The 16,963-nt window shown below is 42.1% G+C and overlaps 1 protein-coding gene across 2 annotated transcripts in view; it reads left to right on the forward strand.

The window, feature by feature from the left end:
* The window catches only part of LRIG2 (leucine rich repeats and immunoglobulin like domains 2), a 39,792-nt gene extending 32,402 nt beyond the window's left edge, over positions 1 to 7,390 (forward strand). For both annotated transcript variants that reach the window (XM_043962452.1, XM_043962453.1), the window contains exons 17-18: positions 881 to 1,147; positions 3,200 to 7,390. In XM_043962452.1, the coding sequence (XP_043818387.1) occupies positions 881 to 1,147; positions 3,200 to 3,426 (494 nt within the window). In that variant the 3' untranslated portion in view covers positions 3,427 to 7,390. The remainder of the gene's footprint in view (positions 1 to 880; positions 1,148 to 3,199) is intronic.
* Positions 7,391 to 16,963: the final 9,573 nt, after the last annotated feature.

Genomic DNA, 16,963 nt, shown 5'->3' on the forward strand with positions numbered 1-16,963 from the left:
GCTGTGTGACCCTGGGCAAGTCACTTAACCCCAATTGCCTCACTTAAAAAAAAATAATAATTATAATTATAAAGAAAATAAGAAGTACAGATTTTGAGCTCAAAGGGACTGTTGAGGTCACCAGTTCAGCCTCCTCATTGTGCAGACTGAGAGAGCACAAGGCTTGGCCAAGGTTTCACAGGGAGTGAGCAGCAGAGCTGAGATTGGAACCCAGATCCTCCAACCTTTCTGTCCATAGGATTGCTTTCAGACAAAAACCCTGGACAGGCAGAAATCACAGGGTCATAGATTTAGAGCTGTTAAGGATCTCAAAGAACATCTAGTACAGCCCCTGGGCCCCCAGGAGGTTACCTGACTTACCCAAGATTAATTGTGGGAAGCAGCCTTTGAACCCAGGTCTTTCTTGACTGCAGAGCCAGTGTTCTTTCTATTGTACCATGCTGACTCCAGTAAAGAAAAACTTTAATTGCCAGAAATATGCAAAATATCTTCTTGCAAGGGTCAGAATGAAGCATTGGCTAGGTTTACTGAACCAAAGTATTGTCCCAGGGAAAGGAAAACTGTGTTAAAATATGCTGGTAACAACACAAAGATCGCGTCCCCATCCCAAATCCTTGCAAGTTTGCATCCAGAAGCTCGTGTTGCCCAGTTTGATGTGAGGGTTTCACGTAAGGGTTTTGTGAAAGGAGCTCACAACTTCTCATTACTTGCTTTGTTTTGAACAACTCAGAGGTATGTCTTGGGCTGTGATGCCAACTTTTTCTCAGCTCCATTGATTTCATTAGAATTTCACAAATTCGTGATTGAGCAGGGAGACGAGGGCTTGGTCCCCTCCCTTCTTCAGTGAGGAATGCTTTGGGTTTTCCCATGTCATCTTTAGGTGGCGGTGGCAGCCGGGTGATCTGCTCGGATTGTTATGACAATGCCAACATCTACTCCAGGACTAGAGAATATTGTCCATATACCTATATCACTGAAGAGGATGGTCTGGACCAAGCGCTGTCCAGCCTCATTGTTCAGATGCCCCAAGAGGCTTGTTTGGCACATCCTTCCCCAGAAGCCTCAGGAGACAGAGATGTGTCCATCTTCCTCACCAACCACGACAGGATAAATGAGAAGGCACTTGCATCCACACAGATGAGCAGTGGTAAGGGTCATGTGATGTTTTGTTTTCTTCTCTCAAGAGTGACTTTATTTTCCTTGAGTTTTAACTTTGAACCTTGTATAACCTTGGTAGTTGGCATTGTGCAAAATTAATTGCTCTGATAGAGTATTTGGCTAGTTTCATAATGATGAATTTTGTACTATAAACTGGAACCAAGGATTTCAAAGTATTGAAATATCTAAGAATTCTGTTTTTGTGAGAATGAAACTTTTGGGTGCTAACAAGGTGACACTATTTAAAATTCACAGGGCATATAGGAATTTGGGCTTAGTTAGAAAAATGTGTGTCTTCCCCTCTCTCATCTTTTATTTTTAGTGGAATAACAGTGAATAAAGTGTAAAAATAGTAGTAGGAAGACTGAAAAATCCTTCCTTTTTTGGTAGTCTTATTAAGAAGAGTAAAAAATTTCCACTCAGTTGGCCATAGCAGCTACTAGATACTATGAGATAAATATGAAATATTTTTATCACTTGCCAATTTCCTGATTTCTTTTGTGGGATATGCTCAAGGCTGCTCTTATTTAGGGGTACACCACAGAGTAGCAGTTTGGGGGAGGGAGAAAGTAAGGCAGTAATTTCCCCAAACACAGCCAAAGAGGAACACCTAATGCCTTGTACTTGGGCTCTTGGTAAATCTTTGTTTTGTTTGTTTTTTTTGTTTTTTAAGTGTGGCAATTGGGGTTAAGTGACTTGCCCAGGGTCACACAGCTAGTAAGTGTTAAGTGTCTGAGACTGGATTTGAACTCAGGTCCTCCTGACTCCAGGGCCGGTGCTCTATCCACTGCACCACCTAGCTGCCCCGGGAAATCTTTGTTGGATGACTGAGTGAATGAAACCGAGCTCTGTACTTAGCTGCTGAAAAGCACCTTTAAAGGATGCTTCTTCAGCTGGTCAGCACATTGGCTTCTTTTGCCACCCTGGATCCTCTGGTGAAGGGCAGGATGACTCAGGGTTAGGAGCAGCTGTGGAAGAGGAGAAGATAGAAGGAATATACACATTGAATATTTGCAAAGTTTTCGGGGCTGCCCTGAGGATATATCTCTTGAGAAAGTAACCTAAACTATAACTCAAACTGTGTTCTGTTATCAGACAAGAAGCATTTCCCCAGGCTTTTGTGAGCAAGAGAGTAAAGGTTTGTGGGGAGTATAAATGGGCTACCTAAGTCAGAAAAGTGTCTTTATTGAAGTTACACCCATCATTGTCATTACTGCCACTGCTCAGAAAAAGACATTAAACAGGGCCCTATCTATTGCATTTCTCCCCGGGAAGCTAGGTAGTGGATATGAATACTACAAAGGGATACCACAATATCCGAGTCTTCTTTCCTTTAGTGGTCTCTGTTCTTTTATCTTTCCAAGTAAGGAAAGGAGCAAGTGAGAGGCCTTTGACTTTATTTGTCCATTCATTATTGTTCTAAAGGCCTTCTCATTCTTAACTTACTCCGTTTTTGTTTGTGAGTAGTTTTTTCAAAAGTATTTGGCTTTCTGGTCCCAAACATATAATCTGTGGCATGACTTTTTTTTTTTTAGTAAGGCAGTTGGGGTTAAGTGACTTGCCCAGGGTCACACAGCTAGTAAGTGTTAAGTGTCTGAGGCCGGATTTGAACTCAGGTACTCCTGAATCCAGGGCCAGTGCTCTATCCACTGCACCACCTAGCTGCCCCATGACTTTTTAAATTAATAAATCAACACTATGAGTTCTACAAGTGCTTGGGAGTTATAGTCAATGTCACCTGGAGTTGAATGCTTCTACGTGTTTTATTTTTATGAGAGGAGTGTCAAAGTGAAAGATCTTTCAGTCCTGGTTTAGGTGGAGAAGGGGGGGTGGAATGGGGCACTAAAGTTAGCCCCATAAATCATGTTTCTTAAATGTATTATGGTCGGTAATATACTTGCTGTGCATTTATTTCCCTAGGAATGTCTTTATTGAGGAATACTGAAAAGCCTTATTTTTTTAGACATTGGTTTAAGAAAGGAAAGAAAAAAGTCATTAAAAATGAATTTTGATCTTGTCTTGTTTGGTATTTTATTCTCAGAAACATCACAGCGACCATTATGGGGCATAAACAAAGAACTAGGACTCCCACAATCTCACTTTTCCCAGCAGCCAGTCCTTGAGTCACCAGGACTTCTCCAAAATGAGAGCCTGACAGAAAGTGATGAGGACCATTCTGCTTCTCCCAGACCCTGTCACAGGCTACAAGACCACACCTTTGACTTCAGCAGGACTCAGAACATACAAGATGGCAGTGAAACTACATGAAACATGCTCCACGCAGACTGGCATGTGGGCACACACTCCAGTCCCCAACTGTGTATGTACTACCTCAGAGCTCAGAGGAAACCCCGAGGTTCACCTTTGCTTTCCTGTCATGTTTACAAGGACAACTGAGTGGGCCGTGTGAGCTGGTCACTGCAGAGGAGGGAGGAAGAGTCCAACTTGCTCCTCTCTGAGGTCACAGCTGATCAGGAGAGGGCCTAAGTACATGACTGATACAACAACCATTTCTCCTGGGCCCAGCTGGACCTGTCCAGGTTTGCAGTTGGAAGAGGTCGGAAGAATGTGATTGCTGCTTACTCTCTGGAGAGAGCTTGGCTAATTTACTTGGTCTTCTGAGAAGCCCTTCTAAAAGTGTACACTAAGTTTTTCTGTAACCATAAGCCTCCCTTTGAGTTGGTGCTTTCTTTTTCCTGGCGACAAACAAATCACATCCTTGTTTTGCCATATTGGTACCAAGTTTAGGGCTTTGCATTTTAAGTTTTTTGTCCCTGTCGGACTGGGACAGCAGTTGTAAATACATTTTCACTTATAAATATTTTTTGTATTCACTACATGTAAAATGTCAGCTTAATGTAAATATTTTTTTAATATGCCAAAATTATGTAATATTCTGTGTTATTTTGACAGCTGCTTAGTAGACCAGAAATGGCTTTTGTAAAACTTGGAAAGTTTAAAGAATTTGCATTGAAAACTTCTTACTGATTGAGAAGTCTGTGTGTGTAAATAGGGTACCTTGTGATACTTCACACATAGATTGCCATCCTGGTGTGACCAACACTTTCTGTATTCTTTTCATTGGCAGAGATTCACACTTTTTTGTTTTCTTCTGTGAACTGATTACTTGTCCTCTTATTCCCTTTATTTTGTAAACCTCAGGTGGTACTGTGCTTTTGATCCAAAGGGACTTGTTTTGTTCTACTAGCCATATTTACATGTGGAGCTGAGGGAACAACCTATTTCACCAAAGACATTCCTTTCAAAATAGAGAATGATTTTTTAAAAAAACAAAAATGTGCTACATGTAGATAAAGCTTTATCTTATGTGTAGAGTGATAAGTCCAAGGAAGCTGTCAATGGAGAAACTATTGCTCTGTGAGGTCTTTGGCTCATTGTTTGTGTAAATGATATTTAAGGCAGATGAACTTTCCCCACCAAATGATGATTCTGGTTACTAAACATTTTGTTTGTAAGGTAGTGACTTTAAGTGGACAAAGAAAAATAATGTTACATATTTCTTTTTTCTCTTAAAGTTTTCCTTACAGCTTCTAAGTCTATTCTTATGGTCAAATTCAGTACCCAAACCCAATTATGATTTGAGCCATTTAAAAGGAGGTCAGTCACTAATTATCTTACTAAAACTTTCTTATTTAATGTACTTCTCAAGAAGATCTAGATTGCCCCAGAGACTTCCAAGCTGTCCACCAGTGATTTCAGTTAAGTTTCATTGATTCATTTTTAATTCCTGTTTCCCTTATCCCACCAGCACTTTCTTGATGAGATAACACTGCCTTTCCCTTGTTACTTCCTTTCTTCGCTAACACAGACCAACAAGTGGACCCTTTTACTTAGGATCACCTTTCAAAAACATCTCTTCATTTAAAAAAATTTTGAAAGACAGACCTACTCTTTATCCCTCCCTTTCTTGCCCCTCTCGTTACAATATGAGCCACTTCGAAAGGCTCCCTTCCTGGTCCAAGAAAGACCAACTCTTCATGAAAGAAAGCTTCTTTCATAGAACACCTTAGGTTAGAATGAAGGAAGAGGCTTGCTTTATGGCGCTCCTTAGACCAACATATCTGACTCCCTTCCTCCGTGGCAGGAATGATGGCATGGTAACGAGCCAGAAAGAGTGGGGAAAGAACTCTGTCCCTTGTTAGCCAAAGTGATGGCACACGGCTTATCCATTCCTTACCTATATTTCCCCATTCAGTGATTCGTTGCTATCCTTAGCACCTCCTAACTGGTCAGCCTAAAACGTTTGCACTCTGTTTCTGGGATCCTTAGATCTCTTCAGCAACTTTTTTTAAAGCGAAGATTATTTTTTTATTTTTTCCAATTACATGTAAAAACCATTTTTAACATTAGTTTTTTAAAATTTGAGCTCAACATTCTCTCTCCTCTCCTTGAAAAGGCAAGCAGTTTGATACAGAATCATCCAAAGCCTATTTCCAGATTAGCCGCGTTGGGAAAGAAAACACAAGAAAGAGAAAAAGAGAGTTTAAAAAAAAATACACTTAGGTCTGTGTTCAGACTTCGTCAGTTCTTTCTCCGGAAGTGGATAGCATTTCTCATTCTCTTGGAGTACTGTAACGCTGAGAATAGCCAAGTCATTCACAGTTGATCATGGTACAGCATTGCTGTTGCTATGTACAGTGCTTTTCTGGTTCTGCTCTTTTCACTTTGCATCAGTTCGTGTAAGTCTTCCCAGGTTTTTCTTCTTCAGTACCTTTTGGTGGATCTGGAGAAGGGGCAAAGCTAGCTAAATTCTAAAAAGAAGTGAATTTGAACAACCGAATGACTCAATGCTTGCCCCAGGAACGGGCATTACTGAGGCTTCTTTGTACATACATTTTTGACCCAGCGACAGTACTAATGTTCCGGTAGCAATTTAACCACACAGTTCAAACAAATTTAGTGGCCCTACAGTGTTTGTTCTAAATAGTGTAATGTCTACCTAATGCTAATATAACAGACATCCTTGCTTAGCTCCCAGGCAAACTGAAATGCTCAGGGTTGTATTTTTCTGATCTCTGCATTTCAGCAGGGATAGGCAAGTATTCCTAATTCATCCATTTGTGTCTCTTGACCGATTGATTACCTAATTTCACCTGAAAAAATAAGCATTATTTTTCTTAGTTACCCAAGGCTTACTGTACCATAGACTTTTAGGCCGAGCTGAGCTTTTTTACCTTCCTGTTACAAATCACCTTTCTGGAGTGCTATCCTCAGTGTATTTATTTCATTTATATCATTTCAGAATAGGTAATTAACCTGTACAAGATCAATTACTTCCATATGTCACTTGGAAGATGAAAAGGAACCTCAGGATGTTGGCAGTTCAGACTCTATTCCAATCTACCAAAAAGTGTTGGGGGAGGGGAATTAGTTACAGTATCAGAAGCAGTAAGTGACAGGTTTAGTGCAGGAAGAGACTTCATGTCAGTCTACCCACTTACAGATGAAGAAAATGAGTCCCAAAGAGATTGTGAATTGCCCAAGGTCACATAGGTAACTAAGCAGAAATTTGAACCCAGATCCTATGGATGCAAATTCAGCAGAAACCAATTCACTGTAAGGAAAAAGGGTTTTTTTTGTCATTTGTTTTAAAGATGGAGTGGCCTTCCTCACAAAGTAGTGAGAAATTGTTCAAGTAAAGGCTCAGTGACACGCTATTAGTGAAATTATAGAAGACATTCCTACATTAGGAAGGAGCTTTGACATAGGTGACCTTCGAGGTCCTTTCCAGTTATGATTTCTGTGAAATTCCCACATTTCCAGGGGATTTTGAAAATCCCACCATTTTCTTGTTTTCCCACATGGATTTTGCCCGATATAAAACCATGGCTTGGATCCTTTATTTTTTTCCTGTTAAGTATCTTAGTCTTTATCCACAAAATGTGAGTAAGCGGAAAGATTTGGCATTAAGGGCACAAGGTTCAGATTTTGAGCCCTGCTGTTTCCTGTCGTTGTAACCTAGGACGAGTCATTTAATTTCTCTTGTTTTTTCATCTATAGAATAGCAAGCCTGACTAGGTAAGCTCTAAGGTCTAAATCCTATGAGTCTCCAGAAAATGTGACATTGGTGGGGAAAGTAGAATTAAGAGCCTAGCACAACTTTAAAGCACATACGGATCATGTGTTATATGGGTCCCATGCTGCTCCTTGAGCTAAAAGGAACCTTAGAGGTCACCTAATCCAACCACCTGCTGGGGAAATGAAAACCCTCTACAATATCCCCAGTAAATGGTAATACTCAATGTCTGCTAAAGCTTTTCCAGTTTGGCGTAGCTTTTATGGTAATGGGGGATCACTTCCATTCTCTTTCCTCATTAGTCGAGAGGGCGTTGTATTCTTTTGTTTTGTTTCGTTTTTGGCGGGGCAATGGGGGTTAAGTGACTTGCCCAGGGTCACACAGCTAGTGTCAAGTGTCTGAGGCCGGATTTGAACTCAGGTACTCCTGAATCCAGGGCCGGTGCTTAATCCACTGCGCCACCTAGCCGCCCCAATGACATTTCTATTTTTGTTTTTTTGTTTGTTTTTTTGGTGGGACAGTGGGGGTTAAGTGACTTGCCCAGGGTCACACAGCTAGTAGGTGTCAAGTGTCTGAGGCTGGATTTGAACTCAGGTACTCCTGAATCCAGGGCCGGTGCTTAATCCACTGCACCACCTAGCCGCCCCCAAGGGTGTTGTATTCTTCAATGTTGTACCCAGATATTCTGATAATTGTCTCTAACCCTTTTCTGTTTACATGCTAAAGTCTAAAAATACCAGAATGTAAACTCAATGAATGCTAAAAATTAATTTACTCTCATTTCACATGCCTTCTTTATTTTGCTTTTTTTGCTTTACGTTACTTAAAGGTCGCAATGACATAGTTGGCCCTTGTAAGGTTGAGCCGATATCTGATATCTTTTCATGTGGAAATATTTTGTTTTCCTCTCTGTTCCCCGTTTTACTTGGCAAATGAATTTTGTCCATCCACATCCCCTGACTCCATCCTCTTTTTTTGACTTCTTGAAATCACAGCCAACATTGAGGCTCATTTGTCTTTTTTTGTTGTTAAACAACCTTCTTGACTTAAAAAAATGAAAAGTTTCAAGTTAACAAGTATTCTGGAAGTTGATAGCCCCAATCAGAGCTTGAAAACCCAGGCTTCCTCTAGGATGGAATAGGTGGTGAACTCCTGGAAAAGTCCTGATCACTCAAGACGATATGGGGAGAGGGCTACTGGGAACCTCCATGTAGATGTATGCTTTAAAGATACAATAGGCAAAGTGAACTCTGTTTCATTAACTGTATCTTCAAGAAAATGGGTATCTATCCAAGGCATAGCTCAAGGGTACTTCAACTGATGATCAAGTGGCTTCTTCATTTATAATGGATACATTTCTAACCATCACTGACCTCCCTTCCCCCAAGACCCTCTTAGTCCCTGCTCCCCCCAGCCCCTATCAGAGGATGCCAAAGTAATAATAATAGCAGCTATGGAACTAGTTGTATCCAAAGAGAGGCGTGAGTCGCGTCCTGGTTTGATGTTGCCCTTTCCCACTATTTATATTTTCTCACCTATAAGAATGTATATTTTGTATAGCATGTGTAACATTTGTCTACTGTAATATGTCTTCAATAAAACAAAAGTACTGTTGTGATGCCCTTGTCATTTTGCCTGCTGTATGAGAGGATGGCATTTTAAGGTGATTTCATTTGATTGAGGGAGGAGGGCATTTTAAAAACTACCACTGTATTCAAGTAAAAAAAGGAGAACAACCCTCAAGTGCCCTGTGATGCTCATGGTGGGAGACCTGGCACCCTATGATGATGCTCTGGTGGAACGTAACTTGAAGCTGGATCCAATTCTTTTCTCAAGATGGCAGATTCTGAAGGTCAGCCCCGGCTGACCCAGCCAGGCAAGCCAACTGAAGCCTTCAAGTATTTCATTCAAGGCATGGGGTACGTGGCATCTTCCTGTATGACCCAATCCTGAGCTGCCTCCCTGACAAGTAGAGCTTCCACTGATAGCAGCTATTCTCCAACCATCTCTCAGAGCAGCGAGTCTGGGACTGTTCCTTCAGGGTCTCCAGGACATACCAAGGAGGGCTCTTATTGAGCATCCCTCCTTTCCCTTTCAAAGGACCTGGACCTCACCAGCCCCCAGATCCTCAGCTCTAAGCCAGGGGGATGATAGGCTGGGGTGAGAGAGAGGGGCGTGGGGAAAGAGACAGAGAGAGACAGAGACAGATTGATTCTGCAGGGAGATGACTTTGACTTTTGGATTTCTACCCTAACCTTGACCTCTAACTTGTGACACCCCACACACCCGACCCCACGAGAGAGATCCTAATGTCTCTTAGGGACCCAGACCTGTGACTTTTCATTTCTGGTTTTTCTCATTTTGGAGGAAGGCTTGGAGGGAAAGTGCTATTCCTTGATCCGGGAACCTTCAGATGAAGGAAGAGAGGTTGCTGCATCCCAGCTCAGATTTTTTTTTTCCTATCCCAGGATGCACTGTAAAAAGGGCATCTTAGGAACCTGCTGGGGATGGAGTTGCTAATGCTGATTCTGATTATTCCTTACCCCCCTAATGGGGGAGGCTGCGTGAGTGACAGTATGAATGTTTAGGACGCTCATTGGGTATACAGGGTCAGCGAAGGCCCTATGATTGTAATGGAGATGTCCAGAGGATAGAGAAGAAATAGACATAGGAGATGGTGAGTGTGAGTGAACGTGTAGGCTGGAGCCGGGAACAGGAGTAGAGAGGGAGTTGGAGCCGCCGCCGCTCGGCTGCACTAACTCTATCTATAGTTGTCAGTTTTTATGGAATGAGGTGTGTGTGGGGGCAGATCAGGGTTTGCCGCTTGGGCCGTGGCATGAGGGATGGGCAGGACTGCCCAGGGAGCAGGATAAGTGTCTTGGGGGCTCTGACACACATAGTGGAGGGGAAGTTACCTCCTTATGAGCCCCTTGTCCCCTACAACTGCCCTTGCAACAATACATCGTATAGACAAGACTGAAAAAAAGGGCTCAGAGACGTGAAATAATTTGCTTCAGGTCACCTAGAAAGTCTTCCTCCTTATTCTCTCCCCATGATGCTCACCTTAATTCTTTCCTCCATCCTACACTTTTCCCCTCCTTCCCATATGTTTCCCCTCCTTTCTCTCCCTCCTACTGTCTTTCCCAGTCTTTAATTCTATTCAACAATTGAAACCCACTTTCACAGACACCTGCAACATTCTGGTGCCCTGAGGTGAAAATATCTGATAAAGAGGATGTCTTTATGTAGGTTTTACCTTTTGCATGGTACCTTTTTGGATCTAATCTGACAGAAGATGAATGAATGAACCTATCACCTCTCAGGAAATTTGACATTTTGTTTCTCATAGGATCCCGTCTTGGAAAGTAACCTAGTCCCAAACCCTCATTTTTCCAGAGGAGAAAACTGAATTCCAGTAAATTATTCAAGGGCACACAGTCACTAAGTAGAGGAAGTGGGATTCAATCCTAGGGATTTTTAAATTTTTTTTTTACAGGGCAATGAGGGTTAAGTGACTTGCCCAGGGTCACACAGCTAGTGTCAAGTGTCTGAGGCTGGATTTGAACTCAGGTACTCCTGAATCCAAGGCCAGTACTTTATCCACTGAGCCACCTAGCTGCCCCCAATCCTAGGTTTTCTGATGTCAAGTAAACCATTTGTTCTAATACACATGGCTGCCTCATCCATAAAATGGGGGTCCCAATGACTATCTCACAGGCACCTCATGAAGAAAATTCTTTGTAAAGCTTAAAGGGCTATGAGAATGTGACTTATTCATGTTGTTATTTTTATTCTGTACTTTAATCACTAAGCATTTATTGAGTGCCTACTATGTGCTAGGCACTCCGATCACAAAAACAAAAGAGCAAATTTCAACCCTCAAAGAGCTGACGTGCTATTGGAGAGGAAACATGTAGATATGTGTGTATATATATGTTTATACACACACACACACATACATTCATACATACATACAATAAATACAAGGCAATTTAACAGAGGGGAAGGCCTTGGCAGCTGGGAGGATCAGCAAAAAGAACATGTGGTGTTTGAACTGAGCCTTGTTCCAAGAGGGAATCTAAGAGACAGAGGTGAAAGAGTGCATTTCAGGCATGAGGTTCAATCTCTTATACCAAGGAGCAGACAGAAGATGGAATACCATGTGAAAGGAAGAAAGTCAAGTTGACTGGACAATTGAATATATGTAGGAAGGAAAGAAGAAAAGAAGCATTTACTAAGCATGCACTGAGCCAAGTGCCTTACAAATATCTCATTTGATTCTCACAACTCTGGGAGGCAAGTGCTATTATTATTACCCCCATTTGGAGAAACTGAGGCAGATAGCATTTAAGTCACATAGCTAGTGAGGACTGATTTGAATTTGTCTTCCTGACTCCAGTAATGAATCAAAAAGTATTTCCTTTTCCTTTTTTAAACATTCTCTCATTTATTCATTCATCCACTTATTTATTTATGTGCTCACCCTCTCAATTATTTACTATTTACTTGTTTACTCATCTACCTACCTATTTGTTTTGAGCATTCTTTTCTTTTTAAATTTTTAGTTTCAAATTCTCTCCCTCCCCTTCCTACTGAAAAGGCAAGCAAAAAGATATCAATTACACATGTAAAATTATGCAAAACATATGTCCATATTATAAAAAATAAAAAAAACCCAAAATTATACTTCAATCTGTACTCAGAGTTCATTGGTTCTCTCTCTGGAGATGGATAGCATTTTGTCATCATGAATTCTTTGAAATTGTCTTGGATTATTGTATTGATTAGAGTAGCCATGTCTTTCACAATTAATTATCACAGCAACATTGTTGTTAGTCTGCAGGATGCTCTCCTACTTCTCCTCATTTCACTTTGCATCAGTTCATATAGGTCTTGCCATGTTTTTCTGAAACCACTGCCCAAGTCATTGCTTATAGCACATTAGTACTGCATCACAATCATATGCCACTTGTTCAATCATTCCCCAATTGATGAGCATCCCCTCAATTTGCAATTCTTTGCCATGACCAAAAAAGCTGCTATAAAGATTTTTGTACATATGGGTCTTTTTCATTTTTCTTTGATCTATTCGAGGTACAGATCAAAGAGTACGCACAGTTTTGTGGTTCTTTGGGCATACTTCCAAACTGCTCTCCAGAATGGTTGAACCAATTCACTATTCCACCAACAGTTTATTAGTATACCTATTTTCCCTCATTCTCCTTCAGCATTTGTTATTTCTGATAGGTGTGAGTTGCTACCTCAGAGTTGCCTTTCTCTAATCAATAATGATTTAGAGCATTTTTTCAAAGACTATAGGTATCTTTGATTTCTTTTTCTTAAAACTTCATAGGCTTTGATCATTTATTGGAGTATGGCTCTAATTTTTATAAGTTTGACTCGATTCCTTATCTGAGAAATAAAGCCTTTATCAGAGAAAACTTACTGTAAAAACTTTGGATATGATTCTATTGTCTATGGTACCTTTAACAAAATGTAGTTTCTATGATTTTCTCTTTTTAATTAGGTCTGTTTTTGCTTTTGCTTGATCTGAGATCATGCTTGCTACTCCTGCCCTCTTTACTTCAGCTGAAGCATAATAAATTCCACTCCAGCCCCTTATTTTAACTTCATGTGTGTTTTTATTTTAATAAACATTTTTACTGAAAGTTTTGAGTTCCTGTGTGTGTGTGTATGTGTGTGTTGTTTGTTTTGTTTTGTTTTTGTGGGGCAATGAGGGTTAAGAGAGTTGCCCAGGGTCACACAGCTAGTAAGTGTCAAGTGTCTGAGGTTGGATTTGAACTCAGGTCCTCCTGAATCCAGGGCTGGTGGCTGTACCACCTAGCTGTCCCCTCCCCTCCCCCATGTGTGTTTTGAAAAGAACATTTCTTTTTTTTTTCTTTTTGCAGGTCAATGAAGGTTAAGTGACTTGCCCAGGGTCACACAGCTAGTAAGTGTCAAGTGTCTGAGGTCAGATTTGAACTCAGGTCCTCCTGAATCCAAGGCCAGTGCCTTATCCACTGTGCCACCTAGCTGCCCCCGTAAAGAACATTTCTTAAGCACTTTTGTGCTAAGTCCTGGTGTAACAAAAGAAAAAGCAATATAGTATGTACTCTCTCACATTCCAAGTGGGGGTGACAATGCATTGAGATGGGTTCGGCTGCAAAGCAAGACAAAAGGGCCCCGTGATCTAAGGGTGTGGCTTTAGGAGAGATAGCAAGGTGCAGGAGTTCTTTGGGTCCATTGGCAAGTCAGCTGACAATCTGGAGGCTGGAGGGCATAGTGGTGGGACCCATGGTAAGGGCTTTTTGTTCTTCTGTCTGGAGGATAACCCCCTCCTTTCCCTACCCCTTTCCCTGTGAGAAGGAATCCAGAGTCCCTAAGTTGGTAGAAGGTTGGGGAAAGTAACATGTAACAAACCTGGAAAGGTAGGTTAGAGCCAGGTAGTGAAGGGTTTTAAATGCCAGTTGGTATTTGATCCTGGAGATAATAGGGAGTTACTGGAGTTGAATAAGTAGGGCAGTGACATGATCAAATATTCCTTAGGAATATCACTTCGGCAGCTGTTTGAAGCATGTATTGGAAAGGGGAGAAACTTTAGGCAGGGAGGACAATAGGCTGTTGTAACAATCTGAGAAGTGATCAGTGCCTGAACTAGGGCGGTGGCTGTGAGTGGAGAGATGGGGACAAAGGTGAGATCTGGAGGTAGAACTGGCAAAACTTGGCAACTGATTGGATATGGGGCAAAAGGAAAGGCAGTTTATATTTTTCATACACCTTCATCCTACCAGTGGACTTGGGTTTGTCTCCTATTTTAATACCTCTAATAAAGGCTAATGAATAAAAAACAAACAAATAAGTAAGCAAATAAAACAAACAATCAAAAGCATTAGAGCTTTTCTGAGGACTATACAAGGTCACACTTCCTTCAACTTTACCTTCTTGGTAAGACCAGTGTATCAGAGACCCCACCAAAGGAGGGAGGGGCATAGAACCTGGGTTGGAATTCCACCTCCTCCCTGGTTGATGTCTTTGGGAAAGTCGCTTCCCCTCTTGGGGGCCTCAGTTTCTCAGGGAAAAAAGGGGGATGGGGATCTGACCTAGATGACATCACAGATTGCTTCTAGTTCTAAACCCTCTGATCTTAAATGTCAGACATCAGAAATCCGACTCCAAGGGGGACTCTTGTACACAACTGGATGCTACTCGGCAGACCTGCATTCCAGCAGGGACAGCAGAGGTAACTGCAGTGAAAGAGATAATCATGCATAGTTAATTCATCTTGTTTTCCAACTTTACTTAAAAATTAAATAAATCTAGATCTAACAAGGAGAATAGCTAGACCAGCAAAAAAAAAAAAAACCCTAAGAACAAAAAATTTTGAACAGGTGGTCATTCCCCCCCCCCCCAAAACTTTGGAGTGAAATCAACAAGCATTTATTAAGTGTTTACTATATGTCAGGCACTGGGGATACAAATGTAAGCAGAAAGGAAGAAAGACAGTCCTTGCCCTCAGGGAGCTTACATTTTTTTTGGTGGTGCAATGACTTGCCCAGGGTCACACAGCTACTAAGTGTCATGTCTGAGGCTGGATTTGAACTCAGGTCTTCCCGCATCCAGGGACAGTGCTTTATCCCCTTCACCACCTGGCTGCCCGCTATGAATCACTTCTATAAACATCCCTGACAAATAAACGTTTATACAGCCTTTATCTGAAGACCTCCAAAGAAAGGAAACTACCACTATCCCCCCCTCTTTTTTTTGCAGGTACTATCACTATCCCTTGAGACAGCTCAGGAAAGGTTCAGGGGACTTTCCAATCTAACTTGTCGCTAAAATCTCCAATATGTGTTGTCTCCCACATTAGAATGTGATCTCCTTGGGGATGAGGGCTATTTCACATAGCACAGTTGGTGCTTTGCACATAGTAGACTTTTCATTTGTTTTGTTTTTGTTTTTTGTTTTCTTTGTAGGACAATGAGGGTTAAGTGACTTGCCCAGGGTCACATAGCTAATAAGTGTCAAGTGTCTGAGGCTGGATTTGAACTCAGGTCCTCCTGAATCCAGGGGCAGTGCTCTATGCACTGCGCCACCTAGCTGCTCCCATAGTAGACTTTTTAATGAACCATTCATTCATCCCTTGATGAATGATGAAGTTGTTAGTACCATTACTCTCATTCTCTAGAACTTTGAATTCACTTTGTGTGTATTTTCTATTTGTTGATTTGTGTGTGTGATATGCTCTTTTCCCTTTAGAATATAAACTCTTTGAGGGCAAGGACTATTTTGTTTTTGTCTTCATATCTCTAGTGCCTGGTACATAGTAGGCATTTAATAAGTGTTTGTTTAATTGAGTTGAATGAATGGAAGAGTTTTAAGGTAGCCGGGTGGCTTAGTAGATGCAGAAAATCGGACTTCGAGTGAGGAAGATGTGAGTTGAAATTCTGCCTCAAACATTTGTGAGCTATTTGACTCTAAGCAAGTTCATTTTTAACCTCTCTGTGCCTTAGTTTCCTCGTGTGTAAAATGAGGATAATAATAACACCTTACTCATGAGATTGGACTCAAGCAGGTCCAACCAATCTTGATAGGCTTTGCATATCTTATTTGTCAACTAAGAAGCAGACCAGCTTGCGGCCAGCTTGGGGATGGTTTTAGCCTCAGCACAAAGGGGCTGCGATCTGTGTAAGTGGAGAGTGTATCAAGATCTGGGTGCAGTGGAACCTCGGGTCTTTGGAGAGTGATCCCTTTTCCGGCGGACAAGTGGAGCAAATTGCCTGGCTGCACCACAAAGAATGGGATCCTTGAAGCGGATTTTTACAAATGCGTCTCTGTCCTGAGCCAGCACGAGTGTGCACTGAGCAGGGAAAGGTCTCTCATCAGCTTATCTGGGGGGGCTGCTGAGTTGCCTGGTCTAAGAAGCCTCCCCAACCCCTGGGGTCCTTTAATCCTTCCGTCCACCTCCGCTTCCCGTCAACCCCCTTTTGCCCGTCATGTTAAGAAATGTCCTATCCTTTTGGAAACTAATGCCTCTAGGTGGCGGCTTAGCACTGAGGATGCAGCCTCAGCCCTGCCCGCCTGGGGACCTGGAGGCCTTTGCTTCCGCAGAGACGCCTCTCTCCAGGTCTCCAGAAGGAGGCAATGCTGGTCCCCGGGTCTACACCAGGGGCTAGGGAGAAACGGCTTGCTTATTTGATTACCGGAGCCCAGAGCTGGATGAAGCCAAGGGCTGGGGAGCGTAAGCTTCTGCCACCAAAAAACTGAAGGTAGAGCCCTTTTAAGCCCCAGCTTCACTGTCCCTCCTGACCACAAACGGAGCTCTGCAAAAGGGGAGCAGCCCCTCCCCAAGGTGCTTAAAGGGGAACCCCATGAAAAAAAGCATCAATGAAAGGGGTCACTGAAAGATCTCCTTCCTCCCTCCTACACTTCCTTCCTTCCTTCCTTCCTTCCTTCCTTCCTTCCTTCCTTCCTTCCTTCCTTCCTTCCTTCCTTCCTTCCTTCCTTCCTTCCTTCCTTCCTTCCTTCGATCTTTCCTTCCTTCTTCCTTTCCATCCTCCCTCCCTCCCTCCTTCCTTCCTTCCTTCCTTCCTTCCTTCCTTCCTTCCTTCCTTCCTTCCTTCCTTCCTTCCTTCCTTCCTTCCTTCCTTCCTTCCTTCCATCTTTCCTTCCTTCCTTCTTAGAGTGTGTCAAAAGGCTAGGGTGGAGTAGAGAGGATGAACAGGGAGAGGCCAAGGGCATTCCAGATATATATATATATATATAAGGAAG

Source organism: Dromiciops gliroides, chromosome 4 (assembly GCF_019393635.1).
Source record: "Dromiciops gliroides isolate mDroGli1 chromosome 4, mDroGli1.pri, whole genome shotgun sequence".
Taxonomy (NCBI): domain Eukaryota; kingdom Metazoa; phylum Chordata; class Mammalia; order Microbiotheria; family Microbiotheriidae; genus Dromiciops; species Dromiciops gliroides.